We start from the raw sequence: 20,740 nt of genomic DNA, 5'->3' as shown, positions 1-20,740 counted from the left end.
TGTGTGAGAGAGAGAGAGAAAGAGAGAGAGAGAGATAGAGAGAGAGAGAAATAGACTTCATATGAGTGGTTTGCGGCATGACAGAATTACACTGTAACAAATGATATTTGGGTCTAATATCAGGTCTGATATCAGGTCTGATATCAGGTCTGTGAAAGAGAGAGTGTGGGTAGACCTGTGTTTTCTCATCCTTCTCTCTCTCCTACGCGTTATTTTTAAAAGCGCTTTTAAATGTCTATTTTTACCCACCATTTCTGAGAGGCGCGTGGGCTCAGCAGAGACAGCAGCGGGTGAATCATGTCAGCTGGAATGCTCTTTTTGAGAGCCACAGCACAACTCTCTCTCTCTCTCTCTCTCTCTCTCTCTCTCTCTCTCTCTCTCTCTCTCTCTCTCTCTCTCTCTCTCTCTCTCTCTCTCTCTCTCTCTCTCTCTCTTCTTTCTCTCAGGTTACTCTGCCTACACAGAAGCCCATAGCAGCCCAGAAACAGGCACTAGCAGTATAGCACTGTATAGCATTATTAGCAGTACACTATTGGACTATACATTACACTACAACACAATACAGTATAAACACAATAGGACTATACACTACAATACACTACACTACAGTACTATACACTATAGGACTACGCACTGATACTATACAATACACTACAATACTATACACTGCTGTACTATACATTGCAGCACTACTACACTACAATATTATACTGTATACTACACTACAATACTATAGGACTATGATATTATATACAACTACAGTACTATACACTGCAGTACTATACACTACGATGTTATATATACTACACTACAATACTATACACTGCTGTACTATACACTGCAGCACTATACACTACGATATTATATACTACACTACAGTACTATAGGACTACAATATTATATAAACTACAGTACTATACACTGCAGTACTATACACTATGATGTTATATACTACACTACAATACTATACACTACAATATTATATACTACACTACAGTACTATACACTGCGATATTATATACTACACTACAGTACTATAGGACTACAGTGCTGTATAGCCTCAACAACAGTATCTTGCATGCAGTCTGCAGTCTGCTTACTGTTTAATTCTCTGATTGCATTTGGGGTGTTCAAACTAACTAATGTTACTAACATTATATGTCTTTAATTATGCTTTGATGGCATTAATAGAGAATTTTTTAAAACATAATTTCTGATTGCAGTATGACATTTGACACGCTGCCCTAAATCCGCCAAGCGTCCACATTCTGTCAGCTTCCGTGTTTTTGGGTAGAATGATTTGAAACATCAGATGTCTTGCTGCGGTTTGCTTAATATGATCTTGACCAATGAAACAACATGCTGGCCGGCAACCAGAAATGGCTGGAAATGGCTGACATACAGACACTTTTTTTACAAATCATACCACCTGGGAAAGCGGAAAATGCCGACTCCCAGAGTTTGACTCAGAATCCTTATTGACAGTGTGTAATTCAGGACTGCTGCATGCTGGGATAGAATTGGGTCTGCAGGGACGGCCGAGGTCTCGCTGTCCCCACAGTCTGTTTGTGTGGACGTCTTAGGTCTGGCTCTCTATTACAATAGTGAATGTGTGTTATGCTTGCATAACACTGTTCTCACGCAGCCTCCAGGATGCTGGTCTCTCTCTCTCTCGCACGAGCGCGTGTTGTGTAGGTGTGTTTATGTGAGTGTTCAGCTCAGCGCCTGGTGTGAACTTCTCCAAGGTTAAGACAGTCACCTGATAGCCACGTATACTTTAACGCACAAGCGTCCACTTGAGATGCTTGTAAAGGCACGCCGGGGAACGCACACCACACTCATACATAACAAATCCGGGCTATCTGGACCCAGGCTTGCAAAAATAGCCAGAGATGGTAGAATCCTGGGATGTCTTGTTTTCTGTGTTTGGGAATCAAAATGTGGACCACGGGACCAGAGAGGATCATACACAAACCAGAACACACTGTGCTCTGCAGGGCTGGGGCCCAGGGACTGCACAAGAGACATAAATGAAAGTAAAATCACGATCTCTAAACAAAGCTCACCATTGTGTCCTCTGTTACTCAAGCCATTCCTCTCGAGCATTCCAGTACATGTGTAGGTGGAGGTTCAGAACGCTGAGTCTGATGATGAGTGGAGTTTTTAATGATCTCCCCCTACACTTAAACACTCAAACACACAAACACACACCCACCCACGCTCATTCACACACACACATACATAAACAAACAAACAAACAAACCCATGAAGTGCGTGAGTAGTGGCTTGTGCAGGGCATTAGCTATGCTCTGATTCAGAATTAGAATCAGAATCAGAATCGGAATCACTGATGAATAAAAAGGTTTTGATACCGATTCTAATTCTGATTCTGATATTGCAGTGACGTTCATTAGAGCGTCTCCCCTCTTTGAATGAAGGACTGATCAAAGGAAAGACAAAGGAAAGGAGGTGTAGAGCAGGGGCGAATAAAAGACAGGGAGTATGAGAGAGAGAGAGAGGGAAGGAAGAAGGGAAAGATCTAAGAAAGAGAAGTCTCTGTCAAGAGAGGGGGCGGGGAGGGGGCGGGGGTGAGAGCAGGAGGTGGTTAAGCAATCGCTTTGCCGTGCCGGAGGAAGCTCCGTCTCTCGTGGTGGGCGGGTTGGAGCCGGGCCCGTGGCTGTTCTCCGTGCACCCGTCGCACTGTCTGCTCCACCTGCTCCACCTGGCCCGTACCGCACCACCCGTGTGTTCGGTCTGCGCCAGCTGCTCGCACCAGGAAAACGGCAGCGAGGCAGAGGCTGACGGGCCGCGCACAGATCCAGCGTCTCGGCAGCCGGTGCACATTTATTACAGTAACGAGGGAGGCGGAGCGAGCGTTGAGCCCTTCAGCAGCTGTGAGAGAACCAGAGCGCCATCACTCTCGCTATTTGAACCCACGACCACAAAACGTTCTGGGGCTGACATCACACTTATGTAAATAATTCATAGGCAAGTGACCAATAGGAGCAAAGAATGGAAGGACCGTTTTGTTTATGATATGAATAGCTGGAGCCTGAGAGACTGTAGCATGTGACATCCATTAGAGTGGAACTGCATGAGCACACCTGGCAGGCAGGGGTAAACGGAAACGAGTGGCATTTTGAGTGTGTGTGTGTGTGTGTGTGTGTGTGTGTGTGTGTGTGTGTGAGTGTGTGTGTGTGTGTGTGTGTGTGTGTGTGTGTGTGTGTGTGTGTGTGTGTGTGTGTGTGTGTGTGTGTGTGTGTGTGTGTGTGTGTGTGTGTGTGTCTATGCAATAGGGTAAGGGATCTCAAGCTGCCACAAGACCAGAAATTTCTGGGAGTGCTAGCAAATCCTCAGCAGGGGAAGCTGTGACAGGAGCATGATGGGGCTATAGAAACCCTTCACACAGGATAACACGCAGACCAAGAACAGCCTTAGCCTGCCAGGCTTGTTTTCACTGCCTGAAAGTCACAGAGGCTCCAACAGGAACTGGGGAGGTGGTACGCCTGGCTTATAATGCAGCCAGGAGTCCCAATACCTCACACTGTGAACGTGAACGAAAAAAAGAATAAATTACGTACCTTACAATCATTATGCTGTGTGGACAGTGGCACTAAAGAAAGCAAAGAAAGTTCAAATTGAATCTAAGCTCTTAATTCAGAAATATATAAGATTATATCTATGGGTGAAACTTAACTCATGTGCAGAGATTATCTCCGACATCAGCATACTAAGGCAATGTAGCAGGGTTCACAGCTCTCAGGTTGGGCACTGCCCCCCCCAGTGCTCCCTGGAAATGCCAGTCTAAACAGGCCCGAGCCTCCTCCCACGCTGCCTATCTGAGCCGTGCTACGGAACCATGATCACCTGATCTCGACCTCGAGGCAGGATATGCCATGGTTATGCTTCCGCGCACGTGCAACCTCTGGCTTAAAGAGGTTAATGTATGCTAGGAGGTTAATACATGACCCACAAAAAAATGTCTTTGTGCTTTGATCGCCGATCACTTCAATGGAAATGTCTAAATGGAGGGTGAGGTGTATCGTCTCTGGATGTGTTTGGTGCATTCCTGGCTCACGTGAGACCGGCAGAACGATCATGTGGGTGTTTGAAATTATAACCATCAAGAAAACCCAGAATGCCTTGTCAGGTTTGATTAGACAAAATAGCAATTTATTAATAACTTATCATTTCTTTACATTCGTAGGGTTGGAGGAAGAGGCATTGAAAATGATCCCCTCCCTCTTCAGAACAGGCCTTCGTTTTGAGGGAGCAAGTGTCCCCTTAAAATCCATTTCAATCATTCTTCCAACAACTGAATTGCATTTCACAGAATTTCCCTGAAGAGGAGAGGCATACAAATGTCTCCTGCCTTGTCAACATTCCCAAGACCTCAAATCGCACAAATGCGAGTGGCGTTCACCTCAAAACGTCCATCGGCCCTACCTCAAAGAAAAACCCAAAAATATCAAGGCGTCCTGGTTCTAGATTCAACATGAGCATGCGTCTGTGTTTATGCCAACTTGGGTTTAACGTATGAACACATACAAGATACAAATTTGAACAATACTTTCTGAATGTGCCATTTGTTATAGTTTAACCGTAAGAAGAATCAATAGCTGGTGACAGATAAGATTATGGAGGAACTGCTCTGAGAGGTTAATGCACAACAATACTTCTATGTACAGAAGACCTAAGGCAAAACAACAAGGTAATCTGTGAGTGTGGAGGAGTCCACAGGAGGCTGATAAAGGCTGAATTCATCCATAAAGCAAAACAAAAGAAGAAGAAGAGGAAGAAGAAATATATATTATACACTTTTATAATCTCACAAAACCTATTAAATTTTTGGCATTCAACTCATAGATAATATTGATCAATATGCAGTATGTTTACATGGTTCAAAAGAAGGACAGAAGGACCAGCGTCTGCTCTGTGGGAACAGGTACGCTGTGTGTAGGGCAAGGCTTGCTAACGTTTTAATATACACATGTATAAACGTTTCGAAAATGACTCCACGCAAACAAACTGGAGTCCTCTACACTGTGCCATCATCACTGAGGGTGTTTGGTGAGTCTTCACTGAAGACAAGGAGAACACACCCACAACATTCGCAAAGGTGCAAGTGCTAGAAAAAAAAAAAAACCCAAAACAAGTCTCTGTATAATTGTCCAGTTCTGATGAGTCTCTTTGGCACGCCAGCCATGTTGTATTCGATGCTCCGCTTTGACAGTCTTCACATGCTTGGATACGAAGAGATAAAAAACAGGAGCTACCTTACAGAGTGGGAGACAGATCCAGGGCTCACGCTGGCTCTGCTCCCCGATCAGCCCCTAAATTCAGCAGCTGGCGTCCCTCTTCGGGTAAACTACGCCACGCCTCGGCGGGCACGCACGCCGGCGGCGCCTCGAGCCGATCGCGCCGGGGGGAAAAACGAGAACGTCAGCAACCCTCTGTCGGGTGGCGAAGAAAAGAGAAGCTCGTGTGTTCTGAGCCAGGAGAGGAGGCGCGCGGGGGGGGCGGGAGGCGCCCTCACGTGGACTCCAGCGGGTTCAGCTGGAAGACGTTGTGGTTGGTGGGCGTGGTGAAGTAGAGGGGGGGTGACGGGGCGGACGCCCGGTTATCGCACGGGCTCTGCAGGCTCAGCGTGCGCTCAAAGTCCAGAAGCTGACCCATGAAGTTGAAATTCGGCGAGATGTTGGACTTCTTCATCTTGACGATGTCGTACGCGTCGTTCATGGAGAGGTTCAGCTTCTGCATGAGGTAGGCCACTGTGACGGTGACCGAGCGACTGAGTCCGGCCAGACAGTGCACCAGGACGCCACACTTCCGCCCGCGGGCCTCATCTGTACACAAGGCAGAGGAAGAAAGGGAGAATAAGACACTATTCATTTCTGTTTTCAGGTAAACACACAAGCAAACAGACACACATACACAGAGCCTATTGACTGAATTAAATCTGGGCATACACCAATTTGTCAAAAAAAAAAAACCCCATCAATTTGTTTTCCTCTAAACAACACATTTTGTGGGTCCACAAAGCTTCCTTATTAATGTGTAATACTACATTAACCATACTGCCCACAGAGTGCTGTGTGTAGGAATTCATTAGACTCCCAGCTGTAACACAAAAAAACTCTTCATTCAACAAGCCCTCCGGTACATGGCAGCAGATGGGCCAAAAACAAATCTTCCATTTTCTCTGTGTAATCTGTCATGGAAACAGGCTATTACTGCCTATCGAACAATCCCTCTGCTCACCAGGTTACCTGACAATGGCCCTATTTGGGTGTGTAAGTGTAGAAGTCATGGGGGCACCCTGTTGTGGCGAGCAGGATGTCAACATTCCCCTGTAAATGGGCCCCATTGTGTGGAGAAACACTGCTCTGTCCTGCATTACTTTCAATGCCGCTTCCTTCCTGTTGAGCTCAAATTCCAACCCCCCCCCCCCCCCCCCATCCCCCAGCCATCTCCAGTTTCATCATAAGCCTTTGTAACACAATTACACAAGGCCCAACTAAACTCATGCCAACATAAAAGGACACTGACATCCACTATAGTCAACTGGGTTGGTTGGGATTCAAACAAAGTCTTTTCCTTGCTTTGTATAGATGCCTAATGTCAAGTCTGGGTTCAGTCTCAACCTATTTATTTAGTGCAGAAAGCAATCGAATCTGGATTTCACAAGCACCAAAGCTACCATGTGTTGAACTATATTGATGTTAGAACAGAAATGACTGCTGTTCTAGGCCTGATGCCATGACACCGCTTGTAACTGCCATAGTAATTTGCAATAACATCTATTTAAAAAAAACCTCTGGTAGTGTGTGTTTGATGCTTACCAATGAAGCTTATCGCCTCTGGGAAGAACTGTGAGAGATTCTGACTCCAGTGATCTGATATGGGGATTTGCTTGTACTTAAACTCTCCGGCGTTCTCGAACAGATTGGGGAGATTTGGGGTCACGTTCAGGATGTACTTGATGCCAAACTCTTCCAGAATGTCCAGATTCGTGGAGTCCTTCGCGCAGCCCAGATAAAGATGCGGTAAGATCTCCACGGGGAAAGACGGCTGGGGGTTCGAGAGGGGACTGCCGTCCGAGTCGGTGGCGCTGCTCGGCTCCCGATCGATGTCAGACTCGATGTCCGAGGAGTCGGAGCTTATGCGCAGCCCGCCCAGCCCCAAGACCTGGGCAGTGGGGGAACTACTACTGGACGAGCCGTCCAGGTTCGTTTCACACAACGCGGGTGACTCCGCTTGGAATTTATTGAAACCACCTGTTAAAACAAATGTTTGGAACTATTTAACAAACGACAGAGCGCATCTTTCGGGGGAAATTACGCATGCTTTTATTCTGAGTATTATATTAATTCCCCGTGGCCTTCATGTCACGCTTTTGAATAAAATGTAATAAAGGTAATAACACGGGTATGTGCAGAGAGCTCACACACATACCTTCGAGATAAAACGCCTTGTAGCCCTCGTCCTTCATTCTTCTCAGCAGTAAACCAAGCACGGAGCCGCCGTCGACGTTTTCATTCCATTCCCGACTGTACTCGTCGTACAGCACGATCGTATCCGTCTTGCACCTCCGCGCAAATCGCTCCCGGTCCTCCCCGTTGGAGAGAAGGGACTTCACGGGCAGGTTGCCCCTCTTCAGTCTCCGGAGCATAAGGCTCGGGATAGCCACGTTAATGGCCGTTTCCACGTGAGACGATTCGTACAGTTCTTGCGCTCGGCAGTCCATCACGAGCAGACAGTCCCTGCGCGTCTCCAGCTGCTCCCGCAGCCACTCCACCGTCTTGCTTATCGCCATTACCGAATCGAACGGAACGGGTTTGAACTTATCGAGCATTAGTAACTACAACGTGCCGTTCCCGGTAGCTGGAGAGAATGCGTTTAGTCTGCGCGCCACAAGAGGCCGTAGCTTTACGAGGCCCGGAGCATATGCTTCTCGCAGCTAAGAAAAAAGTCCGACGTTGAATTACTCAACGATGGAGAATTTTGATATATACTGCGTTGAATTCCACCAGCAATTCGAGTAAAGATCCTTTTCCTTCTCGTTAGAGAGTCAAGCGCAGAGTCGCTCCGCTTCCATTCATGCGATCGTACTAAGAACGCCTGTGCATTTATCAATGACTCACACTAGGCAGTGAGTAAGATACACTGACGTTGCCTTGCTGTTATATAACGTTCTCTCCGGTCTTTAATGTTCGCCAAAGTCGACCTAAATATCCAGATATACTGACCGTAGATCATCTGAGAGTGCAAGAGCTTTGTAGTTGTTTATTCTTCTTTTGATTCACCGAGATATTCGTTACAGCGTAAGACGGGTACCCGTCCTCTCCTCTTGTCGGTCTAGTTCTAAATGTGTTCTCGAGCTCCGCGAGCTAGTGAATGGATACAAGCGCGAGGCGTTTCAATGGATACATTATGTCCGCCGACCAATGAGAAAGCGCCGAACAACCGTCGCCTTGGAAACGGGGCCGGATGGAACAGACTGTGTTGATGAATTGTTAATAAGTTTGTCATTCACAAAAACGGAAAAGAATTTCCGCTCCGGATCAACTGACCGCAAACAAACAGTAGAGGCAGCGCGATAGAAGGAAGGAGGCGTGAGTGTTTAGGGTGAGGGCCCATACCTCATGCTCAGGTTACACATTCCGTTTGGCTGCAGTCTAATTCGAGTGGAGCTTCGTAGTTTGAGGACTCTGTGTTCTTTTGATCCCTGGACAGCCATTTTCGCTCAAATCCAACATCAAAAAACGCGCCGGCTCAAATGTGACCAAATCTCGGTTTTGGTAGGTGACTGAAATAAAGAAATCGAAAGACATAAAGCAAGCCACAACAAAGAGAGAAAAAAATCGAAATAATCCCTGCAATTAAGTAGGATTGCAATAAAAAATCAAAATAAAGTTTTGTTAATCTGGAAAGCTTTGTTATTGTTATAGAATAATTTTATGCTTAAAAATCTCTTCATGAAGTTAAAAGAAAGGAGTTAAAAGAGTTTCGATTAGATAATGTTTCAGAAGATTCTTGTGCCAGTATATGTTTCAATAGGATATGGTAAACGAAGTAATGGCCCAACGAACACATTAGTAGAGCCATCAGTGCAGTTCAGCATTTGATGCGACGTGCGTTCCGTGAGATTGAAGGCGCAGGTAATTACACACGTCACACATCTTCATTTCCGCTACTGCGCAAAATTTAATCTTCTGAGACAACACGCCTTCGTGTGTGAGGCGTTGCTTTCAGACAGGTATATAATGAATTAGAAATTGTATGGAATAAGTATGTTGTGAAGTATCTTCAAACTGTATTGCACATTTTTAAGAATTAATCATGGTGGAATATTTGCACTGTTTACAATAGCTGCAATTCTTCATCAAAAGTCATTTCATATGCGTTTTACAAGTTTACCTCGATGGCAAATATGCATCCAGTGTTGTTCCTGTACAAATAAAAAAGCTTTATCAGTATAAGGTAAGAGCTGGAGCAGACGGCATGTGCTCAGACACACCGTGTACATTGGTCTGTAGGCTTTACCAGGCCACTGAAACTTGCCATTCACACGCAGAGCGTCCACACAGGGAATAATGTGCCTGCAGTTTCAAAGGCTTTGAACACACGAGGGCAGGGAGCTCGCTTTATCAGCGACTGTCCTGGGGCTCTTAGAAATACTTCTTTAGAAATACTTCTTGGTGGTGCTCCCGGTTTCCCGGCGCTGGCCCACTTTGCATCATCTCTCAAGATCACCTTTATTTGTCAGAATGCATTACGCATACAACAGACTGTTCTTGGTGTTTTTACAAACAGCTGAATGCCGTAAATCCGGGTCGGTCTCGAGCGGGAGAATTTCCTGTCTACACTCGCGTCAAGGTGGTTATGTTATGCCTGTAGATGTCACATTTAGATAAAGTTAGAGACATAAGCCTCTCCTTGTGCGATTTTGACGATAAAAAATGTTAACTTTGGTTATGGATGGTTTCATTGTGTTCAGTGGAGTGACCTGTGTTTGGTTTAATACATGGACATATTAATTTTACTATTATTATTCACATTCTTTGTATTAATATGATGAGAAGTTTTGGCCCAAATTGATGGTTAGAAACATTCTTCATAAAAAATAAAATAAATCATACAGTGCCATAGTAGTGCTCTATGAACAGTTTTCATGGTTCGTGCTGATCTTAGGTGAATTATGATACATTAGGATGAAAATCTAATCCAGAAACAGGGAGTGGAGGGCAGACGTCTAGAGCAGCAGCACCTCGGCAAGGTGAGCACGAGCTGTCCGTCACCACTGGCCGCTGACTCACTACCACCGTGCGTCTCCTGCTGACATCGTAGCGACTCCTCCTCCGCCTTGTCACGCGAGCGCCTGCGAGGGACACTCGCAGAAACCACAGCTAAAGTTCAGGTGTGTGCAAAACAGGCCTTCTAGGCTACGCTCCCAGCAGGTCACGCACGCATGCAGCCGGCTGACCCAGGGTGGCTCGCCTCTTCCTGGTATTACTGCAGCCGTGCTGATGCAGTCCGGTACGTCATAGCGGAATGCTGGCGTACTGCGGTGCCGTAGCGTGAACCTGCAGGACGCTCACACAACAACAACACGGTGCCCTGCTTTGCATCCTGTGCCTCTGCTAAATGAGCTTCGGTCAGATTCGTGTGTGTTTTGTTGGGAAACTGTTTGATTGAAGTCAGGTTGCTCAATCCAGTTTTCCTTGTATCCAAATGTATTGAAATGACTCGTGTATGTATGTGTGTTTGTTTGGAGAGGGTGGAAGAATTCTTGGTGCGTTACATAAACACTTCCTCAACTAGTGGCTGCCTACTGTGCAATAGCCCTCCCCCACCCCACCAACCCAACACACACACACACACACACACACACACACACACACACACACTCCTGACAGGCTCCAGGGTGGAAGTGCTGTTTTGCGAGGCCCCACTCATCCAAAAGACCCCCCGGCCAGCCAGGAGCCCGAGACAATGGGGGCACCGCTTTTATCATGAGGCTCCAGCCTGCTGTCTCTGCCCTGAGTCACTTGGCTCTGTTGTTCTTTGCTGCAGGGACGGGTGGCCGTCAAAGCCCAGAGGGTGAAAGGTCACCTGGGGTTTGCTGGGTTTCACCCCACCCCCTTTAGAGAGAGAGACACACACAGACACACACACACACACCCACACACACACTTCCTCTCACTATTGTGTGGTTTTGCACGCTTGTTTCAGGTGGAAATGCTGTTCTTTGTGCAACTAGGTCAACAGATAATATAGGCAGCTCGAGATAAAGCAGAGGTCTATAAAACAGGGCTGGGGAGACTGACAATTACTCAAAAGGAGCTATCAGCATGGGGTGGGCAAGTACTGTTAGCCTTCACTGTTCTTTGCACTGTGTTTAGAGTATATGGAAATCATTGCAATCATTTATTAGGAAATAGCACAACAAAATGTAGTTTTGCTTTAACTTCCAAGCATTTCTGAAGCACTGCTTTACGTTGTCGTTTTGATGTCAGGACATCAGGACATGTCAGGACATTTCTAGAGGGCCTTCCCATTGCCTGACTCTCGTGTATGTGTGTGTGTGTGTTGAAACGCTGACACTTGTTTGCATTCTCGCTTAAAGAGCAGCACAGCCCGGGGCTGAGAGGGTGGTAGTGCTTCAGGGAGGCAGAGCCTGTACCTCGGCCAAACTCCTTGGGCTTTCAGCCTGGGCGGGGCGGGGCTTGGTTCACCAAGAGGGGGTGGGGGGGGCAACTGCACACTTGCTGCTTTACCAAAACAGGAAGCGGAGTCCTCCAGACCTCCCCACGGAGCGCCAGGAGAAGGCGCCCCAGCAGGGACTCTGCTAGGACAGCCACAAACAGGATATGCTAGGAGGGAGACAGTCAGTCCCCAGACTGGACAAAGTGGCTCTGTTGATACACAAATGTTCAGATGAAGCCAAGAAGGTTAACAAAGGACCTGAAGTTTCCACCCACTGTCCACTATGATGTCAGAGGAAGACACTCTAATGGAGGCATTAACCACTTCATAACAAACGAATTGCCATCTAATATTATGAGTATGAGATAAAATTTAGATACCCCAATGCCTTCAGATGAACAATATAAAAATGGACATGCCCATTAGAAAGATCCCTGAATATAAGACCGTTATCACTTTGTGGGGTGTGTCTAGACCTGAAACACAAAAGCCCATTGTGTTGGTATTTCAGGACACCTTGTTTCCATAACAACTAGCAGCATTCTCCTCTTTCTTCGTCTCCCCGAGCTCCTGTTCTCAGGAATGGCTCAGCTGACACAATTCCCACCGCACTCTTCCCAAGACACAACACCGCCAGCACAGCCGAGCTGTGGCCTCACGCCTCTCGCCCCCTGCACACGATTTCAACACATTCCTGAGGAATGATTCGGAGAAGACTGGCGGCTGCTAGCCAGGGTTGAGAAAGTCCTCTCTGGAAGCCGTCACTCCCAGAACAGCTGTTCTCCTCGGTTCCCAAACACAAGTCAAGCACATCCTGAAATATGACAGGAATTTGTAAACAGGGGTGGCCGACTGAGGTGCCTCTGGGCATCCTGGGTAATAACTATGCGTGTGTGTGTGTGTGTGTGTGTGTGTGTGGGAAGGGGGGGTAATTAAGGGTGGACAGGATGAGGGTTATTACGTGCTTGCTGGATGACAGTGGCGCCAATGGTGTGTAATCACAGTGTCCGGTGAGCTGAGGGAGGGGTGTCGCTCATAAAGAGACATGTGTCCTCGTGTGCCTCCCAACAGACTTGTAGCTCCGAGCTGAAGCAGACAAGGAGAGGCGGAGTCCCACAGTCCTCCCGCCAGTCCCTCTCAGGATCTCTGGGTGCACTTCAGCATGACGGACTCGATACATGTGAAGCGGACCAGAGTTTTGCCCGACTCCGTCTGAATGCGACGGGCCAAACAGAACTACTGCGCTGTGGCCTGGCCCAGGTCCCATGTCTGCAGGGAGCCCATACACATGAGGGATCATTGAGAACTGAGTGGAGGAATGGGGAAAAAAACAGCATGTCAGAGCATGTAATTATGTTCCTGGTGCCTTATGCTGTGCCTTTGTAGTGCATATCAACTAGGCAGAAAAGGTCTCAAAGTTATTCTGAAAGACTGCGACCAGATTGCGTGATGTAGACGGTCCTCTCAGCAGAGCCCAGTCTTAAAAAAAAAAAACCCAACTCAAACTTTCTCAGCTTCAGTCAGAGTTTTCTCGTGATCATAATCAGAGTGGCCGGAGCTAAGAGCGTGACGACTGTCGTGCTGGACCACCCACCGGAGCAGGTGCCGCGCAAGTGTTTTTAGCCAGGTAGAACCAGCAGGCTCCGACCTGTTATGTCACCGCCTGTCCAACTCTCGGCGGTTTCTCAAACAAGGCGCAAGTGTTAGTTCACTCTGCATTTGAGGCAGTCGATTGGCCGCAGGACTCCGAGCCGGGACCATGGTACCCCGTTGAGACATTCACTACACTCCTTTTCTTCTCCTTCAAGGGGTCTTGGTCACAAAGGACATCCTATACTGGTGTAAAAGGATGCAAAGGCAGGCGGACTACATATTATCATCTGGAGGGCACTCCAGGGGGACCACCCACTAGGGTACTGGTGATTGAAAGCCTTCAATGGGTGCATTGTTTTGGTCCTTAGAGAAATAATCAGATATTTGATTTATCCATATCAAGACCTCTTCAAACAATTAGGAAAGAAGGGTTTCTAAGAGAGACAAATGAGTCACCAGGTCCCCAGAGTCGGGAGACATGCATCATTTATTTTTTATAAAGAGAAGTGCATTCAGGCCTGGAAGAGAATGGGCCCTGCGAGGTTAGAAGGTTGGAATTCACTGGCTGTAGAATTCTCAGTTGAGTGGAGATTACTAAACCCCGAACGGGTGCGTAGTGCTTGTATAAGTTTGTACCTTTGTTTTATTGGCTTGAGCACGAAATGTCTCCTGACCACAGAAGGGAGTGAAGGACGGTGGAAGCCATGTTAATTACAGAGGCTGAGGAGCTTCCCGTTGGTGCATCACCACGCCGCTCCGCCGAGTGTCTGGTAGTGACTTCAAGCGCTTCCCAGGTCCGGTGGTGCCGCCCCGTGCCAAGGTGAGGAGAGCTGATGGGATCCAATCAAAAACCCGTTCTTTCCCCCTCCAGCTTTAGACACTGAGAGGTGAGAGAGAGAGGGTGAGATTTTGGGTTTTTGTTTTTTGAAGCTGTAATGATCTGGAAAAGATCTGGAAGGAATTACTCTTTCGTGCCTTGTCATCATTGTTTCTGAGATTGTAACGCACACAGACGCAGCAAGTCTGGGTGTAACTGTCAGTTTTCTCCAAATCCCACACTAATAATACAACAGAAGAGACAGCGCCAACAATACAAGTGCACAGCGAGTGGGTTCCTGACTGCCGACTAACAGCGACACTCCTTACGGCCTTTGGAACAGAAGGCCTGGCACAGAAAGGCGTCTCTCCTGGTGAACATCACTAGGGGATCAGAATTTCACTGGAGTGACGTGAGAGCAACCTGCCGTGGTGAAAGCTTTGCGTCTGCACGCAGTCATCGCCATCAAGGAGGAGCTTTGCTGCCCTGAGCCCGTGCACAGCAGCGTGTTAAAAGCTTAGAAAACGACACTAATGCCGCTTAGCACAAAAGGTTAGCACTTTGGAGACGACGGAGAGGTTCTGATTCTGTCTCAACCAACCGAGTCAGAACCAAGTCGACTTCGGCTGCATTTGCCTTAGGGACTCTTACTCAGTCGCAAAAACAAAGTCTGAAATCAGTGAAACAAAACGGTGATGAGAACGCCCGACGAATACTTTACTACCTTTAACTTTAGGGTCATATATATTTATTTCTTTATTTGAAAATAATTAGATTGTGCTGATTCCTAGCAAAATGTGTTAAGTTCAAATTGTTTAGTTTTTTTTGTTGTTTTTCTTTTGGCAGGAGCCAGAACAGGATGATCAGGTTATGTGAAAGGCTAACGTAAATTAGCTTTTGTTTTTGCGAACAAGGCCCCTTCCTGGCGTCAGATTCTGAGAGTTCATAGCGGTGTCTTCACTTCCTGTGAGGGAAGAGAAACAAACAGCATGCAGTTTCAGCATGACTCATTCATCTGAGGAACCACGGCATTAGGCTGACCACCACTTAAGGCCCCTCCCACACACTGGAAGCCCCTCCCATGTTGTATCATCTGAGCCCTCATTGCTTCATCTAGAGGTCAATCATCAAACACCATGTCTCATCATTCTTCATGAACATTGTCACTGTGTTAAATCAGTTAAAATAAAATACAGCACAAAGGTCTTAGACCACAATTAGATTTATAAAAAATTCTAGATTATTGATAGATGCATTAAAAACAATTTTCAGAACACAATGGGTTCTACTAGCAAAGGTACGTATTTAGTGTCATCTCCCTCGACACTCAGCATGCTTTGAGCTCGTGGGGAGACTGACCTGACGTAGGACAAATACAGGTGTTAGTAATAACAGTCCATTTAGGAGTGCCAGGGGCCTGTTGCTCAAGTGCAAGGGGAGGCCACACTAAATGCTTCCTAGTCTAGCCTACAGGAGTGCATACATATTTCCTGTGTCTTCTGGTTGTATCTTAATAAAGACACTGAGAAACAATTATATATAGTCATTATACCACTGTGATGGCAACAAATGTAATGGTGACCTAACACTTGTGCACATGCTGTATATGATATAAACAATAGCTTATTGAATTAAGCAAACACTCCCAGTGTGAGGCGAGCAGGCTGGTGGGTTTACTGCAGGTCACCTGCTGTCTGATAAAGCTGGTGGGACCTTCTTCCACACGCACCTCCACCTCCCAGTGCTCCTGGCAACTCTGATCCTCTTTTCTCTTTGTCTTCCTCTTCTTGACTCACTCACCCCCCTTTTCTCCCCTCCGTTCAGGGATAGGCGAGCTGACAGATGGGTCTGGGGTATCTACCAGTGGGAGCTGGACTTTGAGAAGGGGCTAATCTGATAGAATAGCAGCATTTGGCAGGTATAACCCCAGCCCCAGTCTGCCAGACTCTCCCTGTCCCGTATACACACGCTCAGCGGAGGAAATGACTGATTAAAGGGCCAGGGAATTTGGGTGTTTGGCTGAAAGCACCTGGTAAGGATTACAGAGGAGGGCAAACACATGCACACACACGCACACAAGCATGCACAGACACACTCGTGCAAAGCCCTCTGTTCTTTGGGGTTTTGGTGTCGGTCCTTGGGATTAGCAGGGCTTTCTCCCTATACACCTGTGCAGCAGTGTAGCTGGTGACCAATCGCTCACACAAAGCCTGACAGACCGGAAGAGGACATGACAGAACTGGACTAAGCACTTCTTATCCTCTTCAGTGTCGCATGAAACATTAGGTTACCTCAGATGGGTTTTACTACAGCGGCTGGTGTAATTTGTAGAACCGTACTATTATCACAATGACAAAATATGTAACTGTCAAAAAAGTTTTACATATGTGGGTGTGTGTGTTAGCATACATTAGTGAGGAGGCTAAATAATGTGTTAGTCTCAGTATGGATGGCAAGTTTGACTTTGCACAAGGTTTGGAAAGTGGTGGTTGAGAATCTCACAAAAACAGATCCCCAGCAGGAGAAGACTTGATTCAATTAGGTGGGATGGGTTCACTCAGGTGGGAAGGGTTCACTCAGGTGGGATAGGTTCACTCAGGTGGGATAGGTTCATTCAGGTGGCATAGGTTCATTCAGGTGGCATAGGTTCATTCAGGTGGGATGGGTTCATTCAGGTGGGATAGGTTCATTCAGGTGGGACAGGTTCACTCAGGTGGCACGGGTTCACTCAGGTGGAATAGGTTCACTCAGGTGGGATGGGTTCATTCAGGTGGGATGGGTTCATTCAGGTGGGATGGGTTCACTCTGGTGGGATGGGTTCACTCAGGTGGGATGGGTTCATTCAGGTGGAATGGGTTCACTCTGGTGGGATGGGTTCACTCAGGTGGGATAGGTTCACTCAGGTGGGATAGGTTCATTCAGGTGGGATAGGTTCACTCAGGTGGGATAGGTTCACTCAGGTGGGATAGGTTCACTCAGGTGGGATAGGTTCATTCAGGTGGGATAGGTTCACTCAGGTGGGATGGGTTCACTCAGGTGGGATGGGTTCACTCAGGTGGGATAGGTTCACTCAGGTGGGATGGGTTCATTCAGGTGGGATAGGTTCATTCAGGTGGGATAGGTTCACTCAGGTGGGATAGGTTCATTCAGGTGGGATGGGTTCATTCATTTGGGATGGGTTCATTCAGGTGGGATGGGTTCATTCAGGTGGGATAGGTTCATTCAGGTGGGATGGGTTCATTCAGGTGGGATGGGTTCACTCTGGTGGGACGGGTTCATTCAGGTGGGATGGGTTCATTCAGGTGGGATAGGTTCATTCAGGTGGGATGGGTTCATTCATTTGGGATGGGTTCATTCAGGTGGGATGGGTTCATTCAGGTGGGATAGGTTCATTCAGGTGGGATGGGTTCATTCAGGTGGGATGGGTTCACTCTGGTGGGATGGGTTCATTCAGGTGGGATAGGTTCATTCAGGTGGGATGGGTTCATTCAGGTGGGATGGGTTCATTCAGGTGGGATGGGTTCACTCTGGTGGGATGGGTTCATTCAGGTGGGATAGGTTCATTCAGGTGGGATGGGTTCATTCAGGTGGGATGGGTTCACTCTGGTGGGATGGGTTCATTCAGGTGGGATAGGTTCATTCAGGTGGGATGGGTTCATTCAGGTGGGATGGGTTCATTCAGGTGGGATGGGTTCCAGGCCCCACCTCCCTCTCCCACTCAGGAGTGCACCGCACACAGGCCTCAAGTCCGACTTAAGCGAAAGCCATAAGGCCCCAAATCCCCGCACAGCCTCCGAGCTTCTCTGGGCACCATGCAGCTCTCACACACGGTTGGTTAAACTGTGAGGTGAAGCTGTGAGGTGAAGGCTGTGAGGTGAAGGCTGTGAGGTGAAGCTGTGAGGTGAAGCTGTGAGGTGAAGCTGTGAGGTGAAGCTGTGAGGTGAAGACTGTGAGGTGAAGGCTGTGAGGTGAAGGCTGTGAGGTGAAGCTGTGAGGTGAAGGCTGTGAGGTGAAGGCTATGAGGTGAAGCTGTGAGGTGAAGGCTGTGAGGTGAAGGCTGTGAGGTGAAGCTGTGAGGTGAAGGCTGTGAGGTGAAGGCTGTGAGGTGAAGGCTGTGAGGTGAAGGCTGTGAGGTGAAGCTGTGAGGTGAAGGCTGTGAGGTGAAGGCTGTGAGGTGAAGCTGTGAGGTGAAGGCTGTGAGGTGAAGCTGTGAGGTGAAGCTGTGAGGTGAAGGCTGTGAGGTGAAGCTGTGAGGTGAAGGCTGTGAGGTGAAGCTGTGAGGTGAAGCTGTGAGGTGAAGGCTGTGAGGTTAAGCTGTGAGGTGAAGGCTGTGAGGTGAAGCTGTGAGGTGAAGCTGTGAGGTGAAGGCTGTGAGGTGAAGCTGTGAGGTGAAGGCTGTGAGGTGAAGGCTGTGAGGTAAAGGCTGTGAGGTGAAGCTGTGAGGTGAAGTTGTGAGGTGAAGCTCCTCCCACAGGCGGTGGCAGATGGGAAGGATGTGGCAGGCAGCTCTGGAAGTGGCTCTTTCCCGTTAAAGCCCAATCCCACACGGAAAAGGCGGCCCATTCTCACACTTCCTCGTTCAGTACAAAGGAAACCATGCAGACAGAAAAAAGGGAAGATATCCATGAAAAACGGAAGCTTGTGAGGCCGATTGCAAAAGCTGGACTCGGAAGAAAGGGCACGGAGTGCAGCTTACTTGAAGACCTTCGGAGCACACTGTCCGTTCACGCTTATGTGTTTTAAATATGCAAATGAGTTTGAGAGCCCCTTACAACTAAGTTTTGAACACTGCAGTCAACCTAAAGCCTCATTCACACCAGAGCTTCACACTCACAAATGATGCTCCCGTCCCAATTAACACCTTCATTGGAACATGGCACAGAGGAAAAACAAAACAAAAAAACCCAAAAACAGACTTCAGAAAGCAGGCAGCCTACTGCGTGACGGCGTATGACAAAGACACGTGCAGGCCCAAAACTCGCCACCGCCCCTCGCCTTTAATCCCATTCCGTTTCTCAACGTTAAAAGTGCAGCTGTGTTGTTGTCATACCTAAAAGCATTCTGGGCCAGACATCTCTCCTTTCAGGAAGCAAAACAGGCTCTTAGCGTTATCCAATCAAAGCAAAGCCCAAGGTACTCGGGGGTCAAAGGATTTGCTATGGACCATGCAAGCGTTCCACTTCAAAAGGAGCCAGATTCAAGACGGCAAAGCTGGAGATAAGAGGGCAGAGATTTGGCAGCAGATGGGGCAGGTCTTCTCTCTCGCACGCACCCAGCTGGTGCTGAGTGAGGACATGCGGGTAGACGCTACAGAGGGGCACTGGGCCATCACACCTTCTCCAGGCCCTACACATGGCATTTCATGATTTTGTTTCTAAAATTAAATACATCTACTGATGGTAAGACATAAATCAGTTTCAAATACTAGAGCAGTTCACCAATGTGTGTCACTAGTCCGGCTTTATTTAATTTTAGAGTTTGTGTGGTGTTTATACACAATTTGTCACACTGATCAAACAAACAAGAAAATAGATTCAATTCCTGACTTGACACCAAACGTTGAATCGGTAGGAAATAAAAAGGTTGCAGATGCCGCCAAGGTTGTGCCAACACGGGTTTTTGTTGTTTTATTTCGAGTTCAAATGGTCGTTTGGGGAGACCAGATTTCCACATCAGCACCTGCCCCTTCTGTGTTCTCTGCTTCCAACGCACGTTTGCGCACGGCTCACTTACCCAGCGCACCGCGTCTCAGCACCAGCCGCCCAGACGCAACCCGCAGCCCTCGCAGGTGGATACATGGCTTTCGGCTTCTTCTTTCCACTCGGTCTATTTTTGTTTACCGAGGGAATCTTTCAACAGACTTTCCCTTCTAAAAGCCACGACCACCTGAGAGCATCTGCTATGTGCAGGTGTCAGAGCAGAGAGATTGAACACTACCTTTGTCCTGTTCTCTTCCCCCGCTTTCTTTGTAAAGCTCTTACACACTGCCACACGCAAACACCCAGTTTCTCCTACGCCTTCTTTCTCCCACACACACACCCTTACTTTGTGTTTATCTATTCCTCCCCCAGGCCTGGAGAGTTAGAGGGAATTTCCTTAAAGTAATGCTGTGTTTTAGTGCCAGCCAGCCGTGAGTTGAGCATGGAGAGCCCCCATGTCTATGAAAACCATCTACATGGTTACACAAGCACACACACACACACACACACACACACACACACATACATACAAAAAGGTCAGGGACAAGTACCTGCAAAGCAGTCACTATTCCCCTAGCAGCTGCCACAAATACGGAGTTTGCATTCGCGTAAGGGCGTGTGCGTGCTTGCTAAACACATGTGCGCTAGTCTCAGAAAAGCCTTGCTGAGTGTGAGGGGCCCGTGGCATCTCCCTGGAGACCACAGAGCACCTGCTCTGCATGTCTCTGTGTGCGGAAGCTTCTGAGGAGCTGCAGGGGCCGTCAGAAAGACAACAGGCATGTGTCGAGTGTTCCTACATTACGCCCGCAAAGCTGAACTCTGAAAACTCTTTGATCGGGGGTATACCAGTAAAGAGGTATACTGGCACATCAGAACAGCCTGGATATTTCAATGTTCTGATGTGACAGTGACATAAATAAAA

At 47.6% G+C, this 20,740-nt stretch overlaps 1 protein-coding gene across 1 annotated transcript; it reads right to left on the bottom strand.

Moving 5' to 3' along the window:
* Nucleotides 1-4,151: 4,151 nt before the first annotated feature.
* dusp6 (dual specificity phosphatase 6) lies at nucleotides 4,152-8,416 on the bottom strand. Its single transcript, XM_077022003.1, has 3 exons — nucleotides 7,456-8,416; nucleotides 6,843-7,277; nucleotides 4,152-5,846 (listed from the first exon to the last, which is right to left on the bottom strand). Exons 1-3 carry the CDS (start codon nucleotides 7,853-7,855, stop codon nucleotides 5,533-5,535), a joined length of 1,149 nt encoding a protein of 382 aa, XP_076878118.1. The 5' UTR covers nucleotides 7,856-8,416; the 3' UTR covers nucleotides 4,152-5,532.
* Between the last annotated feature and the right edge of the window lie 12,324 nt (nucleotides 8,417-20,740).

The sequence above is a fragment of the Brachyhypopomus gauderio genome, chromosome 11 (assembly GCF_052324685.1).
Source record: "Brachyhypopomus gauderio isolate BG-103 chromosome 11, BGAUD_0.2, whole genome shotgun sequence".
Classification (NCBI taxonomy): Eukaryota; Metazoa; Chordata; class Actinopteri; order Gymnotiformes; family Hypopomidae; genus Brachyhypopomus; species Brachyhypopomus gauderio.
The sequence above is the reverse complement of the archived record's forward strand: the minus strand, read 5'-3'. Positions and strand labels throughout refer to the sequence as shown.